The sequence below is a fragment of the Bos javanicus genome, chromosome 18 (assembly GCF_032452875.1).
Source record: "Bos javanicus breed banteng chromosome 18, ARS-OSU_banteng_1.0, whole genome shotgun sequence".
Lineage (NCBI taxonomy): Eukaryota > Metazoa > Chordata > Mammalia > Artiodactyla > Bovidae > Bos > Bos javanicus.
In genome coordinates this window covers 49522407-49535281 of record NC_083885.1, presented here as the reverse complement: position 1 = coordinate 49535281, position 12875 = coordinate 49522407, and the positions used below count along the sequence as shown (strand labels likewise).

The following is a 12875-nucleotide window of genomic DNA, read 5'->3' as shown; positions in this document are numbered from 1 at the left end:
TGCAGTGCGCTGGGTCCACCGGCGTGGTGGTGGGGGCGAGCGCTCCCACCCGGTCGCACTGCGCACGCTCCTCTCTTAGCTGCCTCCTGCGCAGCCGTAACTTGGACTTCGGCGCTTGGGCGGGGTCGGTAGCTCACTGCGCATGGATCCCCGTAAGGTCCTCGGAGCGCAGCCGCGGAGCGCTGCCGTGGGTCACGTGAGGGGAAACAGCTTGGGGGGTGGGGGCGGAGTCCGGGGCGGGGGGGCCGGTTTGTTGTGGTCGCCATTTTGCTGGTTGCATTACTGGGTAATCGGGGCCCTGGCTCGCTGCGCTCGCCGGATATCTTCAGCCTGTGGGCAGGACTGAGCTCGGGCTTCCCGAGCAGCTTGAGTTCCCTTGCCCGCGCCCTCAGGTAAGGACGCATATCCCGGGGGGCAGCACGCGCTCTCGGGGAGGGAGGGTAGTCTGGGACCCGCCCTGCCTGCGTCGCCGCGAGATTTAGCACGAGGCCGAAGGAGGAGAGAAGGGGGGCGGCGGGCAGGTGCAGGCTTTGCCTGGCTATTCATAGTCGGATTCCTGGAAGGGGCCGAGCCGGAGGGAGCAGTCTTAGGAGGGGGTAGCGGGGCCTCGCTCCCGCCCTTTGTTTGGGCTCGGCTCCGCCGGCCGCATCGTCGTCGCCTAGCAACCGCTGTCCTGCGCTGTGATTGGTTGATGTCTTGGCAGCAACGACCAATGGCACGGTTGTTGCCATGGTAGGTGTGGACTGCCAAGTTCGGTCCGGCCCCGCCCGCCTGGGCTCCTCAGGCCGGGGCTGGCCTCCAGGGTGGGGGGCGGGACGCCGGGGTCCCCTGGGGCGGGTGGCTGCGCTGGGCGGGGCCGGCGGGGCGAGGGTTAACCCGCCCCTCCCCCGTCCACCTGCTTTCCCCTTCCCCCGCGTGCCCCGGGCTGACCCTAGTTTCCTTCTCTCCCCGCCCCTGGCGGCGGCGGCTGCTGCCTGCTGTTGTCACCCACCGGGCCGCCTGTCCCGCTTGCCCTCCCCGCCGCGGGGCTTGCCGGGCCGGCAGGGCCGGGACAGGCGGCTGTCTCCTCACCACAGCCACCACCGCCATGCTGGCCGCTCGCCCACCCAACTGGGGGCCCCACCGCGCTCCAGCCCCCCGTGGGCGCGCCAGCCCTGACCCGGGTATGGGGTGGAGGCTGGGAGAGAGGGTCCTGTTGTGGGAGGGCCCCGGGGCAGAGATTGTTTTGTGGGGGAGCTCCAAGAGAGAGGAGGGATCGTGGAGTGGCAGGGCTTGGCATGGGAGAAAGGACTGACAGGGGAGAAGGCCCGTGGGGAGAGGAGTTTGGTGTAGAAGATACTCTGGAAGGGGAGAACTCTGTGATATTTGGCGAATTTGGCTCTGGGGGACTTCTAGGAATGGGCACAGCTGTGGATTGACTGTAGTGTGAAGGAGTAACTGGAGAAAGGGCCCTGACAGGAATATTGGTTGGGAGGGTGGGGGTAGGATCCATGGTAGGGGAGAGAAGGACGATCCACTCTAAAGCGCGGATAGAAACGCCTCCCCCTTGCTTCCCAAAGGAGTGGCCCTAGTGGGGGAGGGGGGAGCAGCTTGGAGTAATGTGGAGAAGGGCCCTGGTGTAGCATGCGGAAACTGGATATGGTTTGGGAAATTACTGGAGGGTGGTCCCTGATGTGGGAGGAAATGTTAGGGAAGAGGTCTTGGCACCACATGAGGAGGGTCCCCTGAGAAGGGTGTACCCTGGTGGGTGAGAATGCCTTGGGGTTAGGACTCTGTTATAAAGGGGTCCTCAGATAACCTTGGTGTGGTTGGGAGCTCTCTGAGGACCCTGATGTGGTTTTAGGGGCCTGCAGAGGAGTCTGCTGTGATTTAGAGGGGGCCGGAAGACTCCCTTGTGGTTTGGGAGGGAGCCTAGAGTTCTCTGGATTGGGGGACCTACTGGGAAGTGTAGACCTTGAAGTGGAGGGACCGTCTTGTGGTAAGACAAGGCCCTGACGTTCAGAGAAGACTCCAGGAGGGGCCCTGAGGAGAGCCATAAGTGGAAATGGGGAGGAGAGCGTGAACCCAACTCCCTGTGCTGTCTGTGGTTTCTCTCTTCTCTTCCTCCCCCCAATTATTCATGTCTTTCTGTCCTTTCCTGTCACGGCCCACATTCCTGCCTGGCTCCCAATTGTTCCCTTTCCCGTGTTCTCTGCGTGCCGCCTGCTTCATGTATCTGGTCATCATTTGCCGGGGACTCTGCTGTGCCCCCACCGCCACTTCTCTCTGTCCGCTCTTCACTGCCACCTGTTGACCCCTTGCACTCTTTCCTCCTTGCTCTGGGCCCTGCCTTCTCTCTGCTGCCCACCTCTTTCCTGCTTGGCACTGGCCAACACATCCCCTTGTTCCATGTCCCCCCTCTCCCCCCCACCCCGCCCCCTCTCAGGTCTCAGCGGCGGTGGCAGCCGAGGTGCAGGATGCGAGAAGGCGCCCCCCGGCCGGGCTCCCGCTCCAGGCCTCGCTCCCCTGCGGCCCTCTGAGCCCACCATGGCTGTCCCACCGGGCCATGGTCCCTTCTCTGGCTTCCCGGGGCCCCAGGAGCACACGCAGGTACGCGTTCCGCTGGCTCCTCACCTGCCTGGGGAAGGGGGAGGCTGGGATAGAAGGGTCTTGGGGCCAAAAAAGATGATGTGGTTGCCCAGGACAGTCTGCCGGGCGTGAAGGGTGCCTTGGGAGTGGAAGATAGGAGTCGCTGGAGGAGTCGGGATTTGGAGAGCCTGGGCTCCCGTCCAGGCACAGTGGTTATTTCCTTAGGTTCCACATGTTTCACTTCCCTGTTCTGTCAAATGGGACCCGATGCCCACCTCACAGCGTTGTGAGGATTAAACAAGTTCATGAAATGCAGTTGGAAATGCTGAGAACAGTGCCGGGCACATAGTAAACACTCAATAAATACTCATTAAGAAAAAAAAAAATCCAAAGTGAAAGATCTGGAGGAGTTCAAAGGGAAGAAGCTTGAGCCTGAAGGATTTTGGAGCCAGCCGGGCCTGGGAGTGCAGGGTTAAGAGCTTCAAGGGTAGACTGAAGACTCTGAGCTGTAGAGCTTGAAACAGGATGGAGTATGAGGATCCACGATCCTCAGGGTGAAGAAACTGGGCAGAGAGGCACAGAGAAGGGGTGCAGGGTGGGGAGGCCCCAAAGGGTGAGGACAAGGCAAGATAGGGAGCCCCTCTGGGAGGCAGTCCCGGGATGGATGGTCTCCACTGAAGGATGGGGAGGGTCAGAGCCCAGGTTTCCAACCTCTCCAACTGAGGTTTAGAAAAGAATCAAGGTGTGTGATGAAAGGTCAGGGGTAAATCATTCACTTCGTGATTCACTCAGCAAATTGCTCATAAACACCCACTCTGTGTGAGGCCCTGCTCCAGGCTCAGGAGAGGAAGTGAGAATAAGTCAAGTCTCTGTCCTTTGGGAGTTTCAATTCTAGTGGGGTTGTCAGTGATCAGATAAATAACCCGTGTGGTAATGGTGAGCCAACAGCCCACAGAGTTCGCCCCCTCGAGGTAGGGGTGGAGGCCTCCCTCAGTGCCCACCGACCGGTCACCCTGCCTGTCCCCAGGTGCTGCCGGAAGTACGGCTCCTGCCGCGGAGGCTGCCCCTGGCCTTCCGAGACGCAACCTCGGCTCCGCTGCGTAAGCTCTCCGTGGACCTCATCAAGACCTACAAGCACATCAATGAGGTGGGCAGAGGAGCGGGGATACAGGCTGGGCGCAGAGGGGTCCTGACAACCTGTCACTCACCGCTCCCCGTCTCCTGGCCGGCTGGGCAGGTGTACTATGCGAAGAAGAAGCGGCGGGCCCAGCAGGCGCCACCTCAGGACTCGAGCACCAAGAAGGAGAAAAAGGTCCTGAACCACGGTTACGACGATGACAACCATGACTACATCGTGCGCAGCGGCGAGCGCTGGCTGGAGCGCTATGAGATTGACTCACTCATTGGCAAAGGCTCCTTTGGCCAGGTGCGGGATGCCCCTCACCCGACCTTGATCCAGGGGTTGGGAGGTACGGGCACCCCCTGGTATTGACCCCCACCTACAGCCAGTGGGCTCAGTGGCTTCGAGCTCCGCGCGGGGCCACTTGTCCCAGTGCAGTCAGTTGGTTACCTGTGCCTCAGTTTCCTTTTCTATAAAATAGTGCAAACAACAGGACTCCCCACATAAGGCTGTGTCCCGTGTTTACCCTAGCATCTGGCTGTGGGTGAGCACTGCCGTTTTGAATGAGTAGTATTACTGGTGGTGGTATCGGTGGGTGTCCTTGCTGGAGAGAGGAGTGGTCCCTGGCTCTGTTCCCTGTGCCCCCGTTCCCTCACATTGTGACGGCCTGTGATCACAGGTGGTGAAGGCCTATGACCATCAGACCCAGGAGCTGGTGGCCATTAAGATCATCAAGAACAAGAAAGCCTTCCTGAACCAGGCCCAGATTGAGCTGCGGCTGCTGGAGCTGATGAACCAGCACGACACAGAGATGAAGTACTACATAGGTGAGGCCTGGGGCAGGGCTGCTCGGGTGGGCCCCCCCTTACGGGCAGGGGCTGAGGTCTTCAGGGCAGGCTTGCCACTTTCACCGTATCCTGTTCACATGAGAATGCTGGTCAGTTGATTGAGTGCTCACTAAGGGGTCAGGCTCTACTGGAAGAACTTGACACACATTAACTTGGTGAACCCTCATCACAGATTACCCACAGTTTGGAGATGGAAAAACAGAGGCAGTTAGGTGCCATCACTTGCAGCAGGTCACCGCGTTTGTACTCGGCAGAGCTGTCATTTGACCAGGCGGTGACCTCCAGAGCCTTTACTGTGTGTGCATATTTGTCCTCTTTCCTGTACTGATTCCTCTTAGAAAAATCAAGTAGATTGAAGGAGTCTGTGTTTCTTTTAAAGGGAAGATACACATCCTTACGGTAAATGGAAAGCGAGTACCCTTTGTCACAAAAATAGAACTGAGACTAAAAACTGTTATAAAATGAAATGAAGTGTAGGACAGTGTTAAAAACCCATCAGCAGCAAATAGAAACTTCCTCTTTGGTTTAATCACAAAGTCTGACAGAGATTAGAAAAGAGATTAACTTCCTGTAAATGAAATTGTGGACATATGAAAACGTTCCAATTAGTAGGCAGTAGAGAATCACATGGACAGAGGAGCCTGGTGGGCTACAATCCACAGGGTCGCAAAGAGTGGGACACGACTGAAGCGACTTAGCACGCATGCACCCAGCACGCAGAGCACACTCCAGTTTGGTCTGTGCTCGAGAAGCAGCCTCTCTGTGACTGTGGGCCGCAGCCCTCGCAGAGCCTCAGTTTCTTGCTCGGCCCGTTTCCGCCCCCTTCCCGGCAGTGCACCTGAAGCGGCACTTCATGTTCCGGAACCACCTGTGCCTGGTGTTCGAGCTGCTCTCCTACAACCTGTACGACCTCCTGCGCAACACGCACTTCCGCGGCGTCTCGCTCAACCTGACGCGGAAGCTGGCGCAGCAGCTCTGCACGGCGCTGCTCTTCCTGGCCACGCCCGAGCTCAGCATCATTCACTGCGACCTCAAGCCCGAGAACATCCTGCTCTGCAACCCCAAGCGCAGCGCCATCAAGATCGTGGACTTCGGCAGCTCCTGCCAGCTCGGCCAGCGGGTTCGGCCCAGCCCCGGGGGCGGGGCTCGGTGTGGGTGTGGCCCGGCTGTGGGCGGGGCCGACTGGCGGCCTGGGTCCTCGGGGCGAGGCTAGGCGGGGATAGCCTTGTCACGTGCAGCCTGATACCTGAGCTACGGTGCTTGGGATGGGGCCAAGAGAGGGAGAGGGCCAAGAGAGGGAGAGGGCCACCGGGTGTACTGCCCGAAGGAGAGGGGAGAGCGGAGCCTGAGGGGACAGGGCCAGTTTTGCCAGATTGAGGAGGGGGTGGGCAGAGGGATAGTTGGGTGGCTGTGAGCCTGAAAGGCTGTGGCGCTCTGCAAAGTTTTGTTTACCCTGTGCTCTTAAAGCTGGGGGTGGAAGGGGCGAGGCTTTTCAACTTTGCAGCTAAGATGATGCTGGTAGTGGCTTGAAAGGATCTGGTTTGGGAGGGTGGGAAGGGCCTAGGTTTGCCGGCTGCCAGCCCCTGGTGACTTAGAGGGGCTCAGGACCAGACTAGGCCGGCAGAGCCCTGAAGCCGATAAGTACGATAGTGGTGGTGATTCCAGCAAGCTGGTGCTGATAATGTGAGGGTTTGGCGCCCCCCCGTCCCAAGTGTTGGGGGCAGGAGGCTTGCCCTCGGTCGGCCCTCCTAGCTTTGGGGCTGTTCTCGTAACAGAGGCTGGGACCTCTGATGGTTGCCTTCTCCCCTTCTCCAGATCTACCAGTACATCCAGAGCCGTTTCTACCGTTCGCCCGAGGTGCTCCTGGGCACTCCCTACGACCTGGCCATTGACATGTGGTCCCTTGGCTGCATCCTGGTGGAGATGCACACTGGAGAGCCCCTCTTCAGTGGCTCCAATGAGGTGTGCTCCCGAGGAGGGGGTGTGCTCCCGAGGAGGGGGTGGAGGCCCGGCCGGCCCAGTGACCCTGACGGCCCGCCTGCTCTCAGGTGGACCAGATGAACCGGATCGTGGAGGTGCTGGGCATCCCACCAGCCCCCATGCTGGACCAGGCGCCCAAGGCTCGAAAGTACTTTGAGCGGCTGCCTGGGGGCGGCTGGACCCTACGAAGGACAAAGGAACTCAGGAAGGTGCGGCCCCCGCCCCACGCCGCTCCTCCTACCCCGGCGGCCCCTCACTCTCTCACACTTGGGGCTCCCTCCTCCGTCTCCCTGCTTCCTCTCCCTGTGTCTTTCCCTGTCTGTCCTTTCCTTCCTCCCCCGCCCACCCCCTCTCTCCTACTACCCACCGCACAGCTCTTCTTAGCTTCTCTTTTTCCACTTTCTCTCTTGTGCCTCTGTTTCCCCGTGTGTGTCTCCCTGCCCCTCCTGCCCACTGACGGCCACTCTCTTGCCCCCCCTCCCACCTCCCCCTGCCAGGATTACCAGGGCCCCGGGACACGGCGGCTGCAGGAGGTGCTGGGCGTGCAGACGGGCGGGCCCGGGGGCCGGCGGGCGGGGGAGCCGGGCCACAGCCCCGCCGACTACCTCCGCTTCCAGGACCTGGTGCTGCGCATGCTGGAGTATGAGCCCGCCGCCCGCATCAGCCCGCTGGGGGCGCTGCAGCACGGCTTCTTCCGCCGCACGGCTGATGAGGCCACCAACACGGGCCCGGCGGGCAGCAGTGCCTCCACCTCGCCCGCACCCCTCGACACCTGCCCCTCCTCCAGCACCGCCAGCTCCATCTCCAGCTCCGGTGGGTGCTCAGTGCCGGATGAGGGTCGGGTAGCTCTGATTGGGGGGGGTGGGGCGGGGGGATGGGGGTGGGGTGGGGAATAGCTTTGTCACCTGGGCCTTGGCCTAGAGCTTTGAAACTATGAGATCCTGAACTCAACAGTGGGTGGAGCAGGGGAGCGCAGACGATCCCTGAGCGTCTCTCTGAGCTTGGGCTCAGATCTCTAAAACTTGTTTTGACTCTCTGACACCCAACTGAACCCTGACCCCTAATCTCACTTGTGTCTGATCCTTTGAATGGGCCTGGGCCATGAACCAGACTCAGCCACCTGAAGACCACCCCCCCTCCCTTTCCTTGCTAAGCCTCTCTCCTTCCTTGGCACTTCCAGGAGGCTCCAGTGGCTCCTCCAGTGACAACAGGACCTACCGCTATAGCAACCGATATTGTGGGGGCCCTGGGCCCCCCATCACTGACTGTGAGATGAACAGCCCCCAGGTAATGGGGTCTTGGGGACTTAGGAGGAGGGTGGTGGGCAGTTTGGGGCTTCAGAACCCAGGTCTCCATCACCCACCGTTGCTTTGCTCCTTTAGGTCCCGCCCTCCCAGCCGCTGCGCCCCTGGGCCGGGGGGGATGTGCCCCACAAGACACATCAGGCCCCTGCCTCTGCCTCATCACTGCCAGGGGCTGGAGCCCAGTTACCCGCCCAACCCCGATGCCTTGGTCGTCCCCCATCACCAACCTCACCACCACCCCCGGAGCTGATGGATGTGAGCCTGGTGGGCGGGCCCCCAGACTGCTCCCCACCTCACCCAGCGCCTGCCCCCCAGCACCCAGCTGCCTCAGCCCTCCGGACTCGGATGACAGGGGGTCGTCCACCCCTCCCACCCCCCGATGACCCTGCCACCCTGGGGCCTCGCTTGGGCCTCCGTGGTGTACCCCAGAGCACGGCAGCCAGCTCATGACCCTGCCCCCTCCCTGGGGCCCCTCCTGAAGCCATACCCCCCCATCCGGGGGCCCTGGGCTCCCATCCTCATCTCTCCCCTTGACTGGAATTGCTGCTACCCAGCGGGGGCGGGTGAGGCCTGCACTGATTGGGGCCTGGGGCAGGGGTTCAAGGAGAGGGGTTGAGGCTCACCTCCCCACTAAGGACTGGACCCTTGGCCCCCTCTCTCCCCTTGTTTTCTATTTATTGTACCAAAGACAGTGGTGGTCCAGTGGGGTGGGGGAGACCCCCCTCACCCCAGGGCCCTAGGAGGGGTGGGGGCAGGTAGGGGGAGATGGCCTTGCTCCTCCTTGCTGTACCCCCCAGTAAAGAGCTTTCTCACATGCCCGCCTGAGCGTTTGCAGGCCCTTGGCTCCCCTCACCCCGCCCTCAGAGGCATGGGGAACGGTGTTTGGGGAAGGGGTGCTGGCAGAGCTTTGTGGTTGGGGTGAGGCCCCGGTCCCTGGGGGAGTTATGGCACAGACATGGGCCTGTAGGAAGCGTGGGGCTGTGGAATCCTAGACAGCGATCCTGGATATGCTCCTAGCCCACACTGGCCTTTTCTCGGATAAACTGAGACCTTGAAAGGTAAAGGGCCAGCTGTCTATGGAGAACATCAGGTTCTGTCCTGAGAAGCCAGGCTTTGTGCAGAGTCTGCACAGGCGTGGCTCATTCTGCCCGGCGTTCAGTAGGTGCTGAGTGCATGTAGCAGGCCTTATTGGTGCCATCTGGGGGATGGCAGGCAGCAATGCGAACAGAATTTACATACCCCCCCCCACCCCCCACCCCACTCACACATGCACACGTCTTGTGTCACTCTTTGGAATCAGTGCTGAGCAAAATGTTTTAGATTCTCAGGCAAAAGGAAATTACCGGGGTTCCAGGTAAGTGGGCCTGTTTCCATGGTAATTTGGAAACTTCTGTCCCCCAACCGGCCAATCAAGAGCCGCCAGGTTCAAAGGATACTGGTGCGCGGCGCTTTCTGGGAAATGGCGTTCTTGGCACTCCTTTTTCACAGTTTAAGTTGCGGAACTACAGAGCCCAGAATTCTTTTCGCTCACGCGCTTAGGGGCTTCCCAGGCAGCCAGTCGGCAGTCAGAGACATCCAGGGCCCGGATGCTGGAGGCGGGCTGTAGAGGAGAGGAAGGTAGTGATTGGGTGGTTTAGGCCAGACTCTCCGGAGCGTTGAGTTCTCCAGTCTGGCGGCAGGTGGGTTGCGCGCTGTACTGGGAGAGCATGCAAGTTAGGCGTTCGTGATCACGAGGTAAGCGGGGAGGCCCTAAGTGGCCCCACAATATGGGGCATTGCTAGCTGCTTTGTTGGGTCCGGCTCGCGGGAAGCCCCAGTCGGTAGGAGAGACGGGCATGAGCCCCGTTATGGATCTGCATGTATTCGCTAACGGAAGCCGCTTGGAACGCGGAGAGAACCAGCCCGGCACCGGTAGGGAAACCTTCCTGGGGAAGGAGGTGCTGTCTGAACTGAGACCTGAAGACGGAGGAATGTTTGGGGGTGGCGGTGCTGCGGCGGAATGGCTTGCGCGAAGGCAATGATGAGAAACAGGTGTGTGTGAATGAATCGCAGGTGATTCGTGTTAGTGGAAATCTTATTGAAAAGGGCTGTGTAAATTAGGTCGTGGAGGATTTTGTTGGCTCTTGAGGGAGCTTGGACTTTGTCCTGAGGGCAGTGGGGAACCTCGGGGTAATTTCCAGAAGGGAAGAGACCCAATTTGCTGCCAGCTGCCAGAAGAGATTGACGGGAGAGACCAGGGTCTGGGAGCCCAGGATGGCAGCCGTGGTGTCCTAGGCAGGAGATGCCAGGGTTGTACCATGGCAGGGCCCTTGGATGGGAGGGGAGGATGAATGTGGGTGGAGGAGACTTCCAGAAGGCTGAGTTCACAGGCTGTGTGGGAGAGGGATCTCTCTAGCACTGTGGAACAGATTTTGGCATATCAAAAATGCTTAATAGTATTTTTTGAATGAATTGCCGTAGGAAGGAGATACTACTATGATCTTCCTTTTGTAAATGAGGTTACCGATGGTAGAAAAAATTAAATAACTTGCCCAAGATAGGGTTTCCCTGGTAGCTCAGCTGATAAAAGAATCCACTTGCAATGTAGGAGACCCCGGTCCGATTCCTGGGTGGGGAAGTTCCCCTGGAGAGGGGATCGGTTACCCACTCCATTATTCTTGGGCTTCCCTGGTGGCTCAGATGGCAAAGAATCCGCCTGCAATGCGGGAGACCTGGCTTCGATCCCTGGGTTGGGAAGGAGGGCATGGCAACCTACTCCAGCATTCTTGCCAGGAGAATCCTAATGAACAGCGTTATAGTCCATGGGGTCGCAAAGAGTTGGACACAACTGAGCAACTAAGCACAGCCCAAGATTACGTGGCCAGGAGGTAGAGAGCTCAGGATCTGTGAGTAAACCAGACTTAGCAAGGTGCAAGATGAGCATCAAGACATCACAGGAGTCGGATCATGTAAGTCCTGTAAGGAATCTGTGATGAGCTACCCAGAACCTCTCCCCTGATATGTTGACTGCCAGCATACCTCCTCTTGGATATCTAGAGATATTGAACTCCTGGTCTTTTCCCCAAAACGTATTCCTCCCACATTCTCACTAAATGTCAGCTCTATCCTTGTAGTTATTCAGATCAAAAGCTTTGGAGTTGTCTCAACTCCCCTCTTTGTATTATACCCTAGTCCAGTCTATCAGCAAATACTCTCAAAGTATATTCAGAACCTGACCATTTCTTCCCACTTCCACTCCTGTCACCCTGGCCCTGTCCACGCTTGTCTCCTTGCTCCCCACTGTCTGTTCCTCACTTGCAGCCAAAGGGACGTTCTGAAAGCCTGCATCTGGTCACATTCCCCTCCCTGCTCTTGATTCCGTGTGGCTCTATCTCACAGAAGGTAGAAACCACATTCCTCTCTGTGGCCTGCAAGGCCCTGCATGCTGTGTCCCTGTTACCCGTCTGACATCATCCACTCCCCTCGGCTTGTTCCCTCTGCCCCAGCCATACTGGCCGCAGGAACTCTGCACTTGCTGTTCTCTTTACCTTGAACCCTCTTCTCCCACAGAGTCAAGGCTCACCTTCATCTCCTTTAGGTCTTTACTCAGATGTTACCTTCTTCTGGAGGTTTTTCCTGACAACCCTTCTAGAACTGGATCGCTGATATTCATATTTGTCCTCCCTTTAACTTGCTTATTGTCTGTCTTCCCCCATAGCAGACCATCAGGGCAGAAGCTTTTATCTACTCCATGCTTTCTGTCTAACACCTAGAAGAGCTCTTGACATGTAGTACAGGCTCAGTAACTATTTAGAAGATGAATGGACGGGTGATTTCATAGTAGTTAGCGATCCCAGCATCCTAGGGACTCTGCTGATCCCCTGTGCCCAGGGCTGCCTGAAAATTTGCTGAGGTCTGTGACATCCAAGGGGCATTTCATCTTGCCTCTGCTTTGTGCTCAGAATTTAGAGTGCAGCAGAGAACAAAAGAGTTTCCCTAGAGAACTCACAGTCTCGGGGGTGGAGGTTCAGATTGTTAACTTATCACACAGATATGAAATTACAAAGTAGAGTGTTGTGAGAACACTTGACATGATGTCTCATCTGGACCCTAGGAAATGAGGTGATGAAGGATATTAACCCAATCAAGTGTGTGTGTGTGTGTGTGACTTGGAATGTAGAGGCTGAGGGGGAGAAAGAGGCCAGACCATGTGGATCCTGTAAGGAGTTTGTGTCTTTACCCCAGGTGCATTGGGAGGTTGTAGAAGAATGTTTGTTTTGGGTTTTGGGTTTTTGTTTTTTTTTTTTACACTGCGCTGGCTTGCAGGATCTGTTTCCTGACCAGGGATTGAACCTGTGCCCTCAGCAGTGAAAGCTCAGGGTCCTAATCACTGAACCACCAAGGAAGTCCTGGGAAGCTGTAGAATTTTAAACAGTGGAAGGAGGCATGATCGGTTACGTGTGTTAAAAGCTCCCTTGGGCGTTGTGTGGGGAACTGGCTGTAGGGGATTGAGGACTGAAGTAGAGACGCCTGTGAGGAAGCTGATTGCCATGAAGTTAAAGTGGCTGCTACTGAGGAAGACCATGTGTTCTTTCCTGGTTCTCCTGGGAAGAGGTGGAGTCTCCTCCCTTTTAATCTAGGCTGGCCTGTGATTTGTTTCGACCAACAGAATCCAGTGGAAGTGATGCTGTGCTGGTTGGGGGGGCCTGGGCCTTAGGAAGTAGAAGCTTGTGCTTTTTACTCTCTTGGAGCCCTGGACCACCCCTTGGAGAGAGATGTGGAAAGAGGGAGGCCCAGTCAGCCCCCAGCTGATGTGCTACATCAGCCATGAGTGGTACCATCTTGGATAGTCTAGCCCAGCTCTCTGCTGACACCACATGGCGTAGAGCTGAGCCATCCTGAGTCCCCTCGCCCCTCAGAGCCTTGTCCAAATTAGACTCAGAAGCAAATAAATGGTTTCTATTTTAAGCCATGGTGTTTGGGGACTTGTTACCTGGCAATAGCTAACTGAGACAGATTTTTTTTTTTTTTTGAGATCTGACCATTTTATGTATTAGTAATAAGTGTAATGAGAAGT

The 12875-nt window shown here is 57.8% G+C and overlaps 1 protein-coding gene across 4 annotated transcripts; it reads left to right on the top strand.

The window, feature by feature from the left end:
* Positions 1–49: 49 nt before the first annotated feature.
* DYRK1B (dual specificity tyrosine phosphorylation regulated kinase 1B) lies at positions 50–8634 on the top strand. Of its 4 annotated transcripts, XM_061388270.1 has the most exons (12): positions 399–1163; positions 2426–2589; positions 3596–3715; positions 3806–3994; positions 4368–4515; positions 5370–5656; positions 6352–6498; positions 6585–6725; positions 7014–7049; positions 7134–7329; positions 7697–7803; positions 7899–8634. In XM_061388270.1, exons 1-12 carry the CDS (start codon positions 1088–1090, stop codon positions 8268–8270), a joined length of 1983 nt encoding a protein of 660 aa, XP_061244254.1. In that variant the 5' UTR covers positions 399–1087; the 3' UTR covers positions 8271–8634. The 4 variants fall into 4 exon arrangements, with proteins under 4 accessions (XP_061244256.1, XP_061244254.1, XP_061244255.1 ...); XM_061388272.1 differs by lacking the exon at positions 399–1163 and adding an exon at positions 50–392 and having other exon boundaries at positions 7014–7329; XM_061388271.1 differs by lacking the exon at positions 7014–7049.
* The last annotated feature ends 4241 nt before the right edge of the window (positions 8635–12875 follow it).

Coding starts and splice junctions, on each gene's coding strand:
- DYRK1B (XM_061388269.1), top strand. CDS start 1,088: ATGCTGGCCGCTCGCCCACCCAACTGGGGGCCCCACCGCGCTCCAGCC. Junction 5,657..6,351: donor CCTGCCAGCTCGGCCAGCGG/GTTCGGCCCAGC, acceptor CCCCTTCTCCAG/ATCTACCAGTACATCCAGAG. Junction 6,726..7,013: donor GGACAAAGGAACTCAGGAAG/GTGCGGCCCCCG, acceptor TCCCCCTGCCAG/GATTACCAGGGCCCCGGGAC.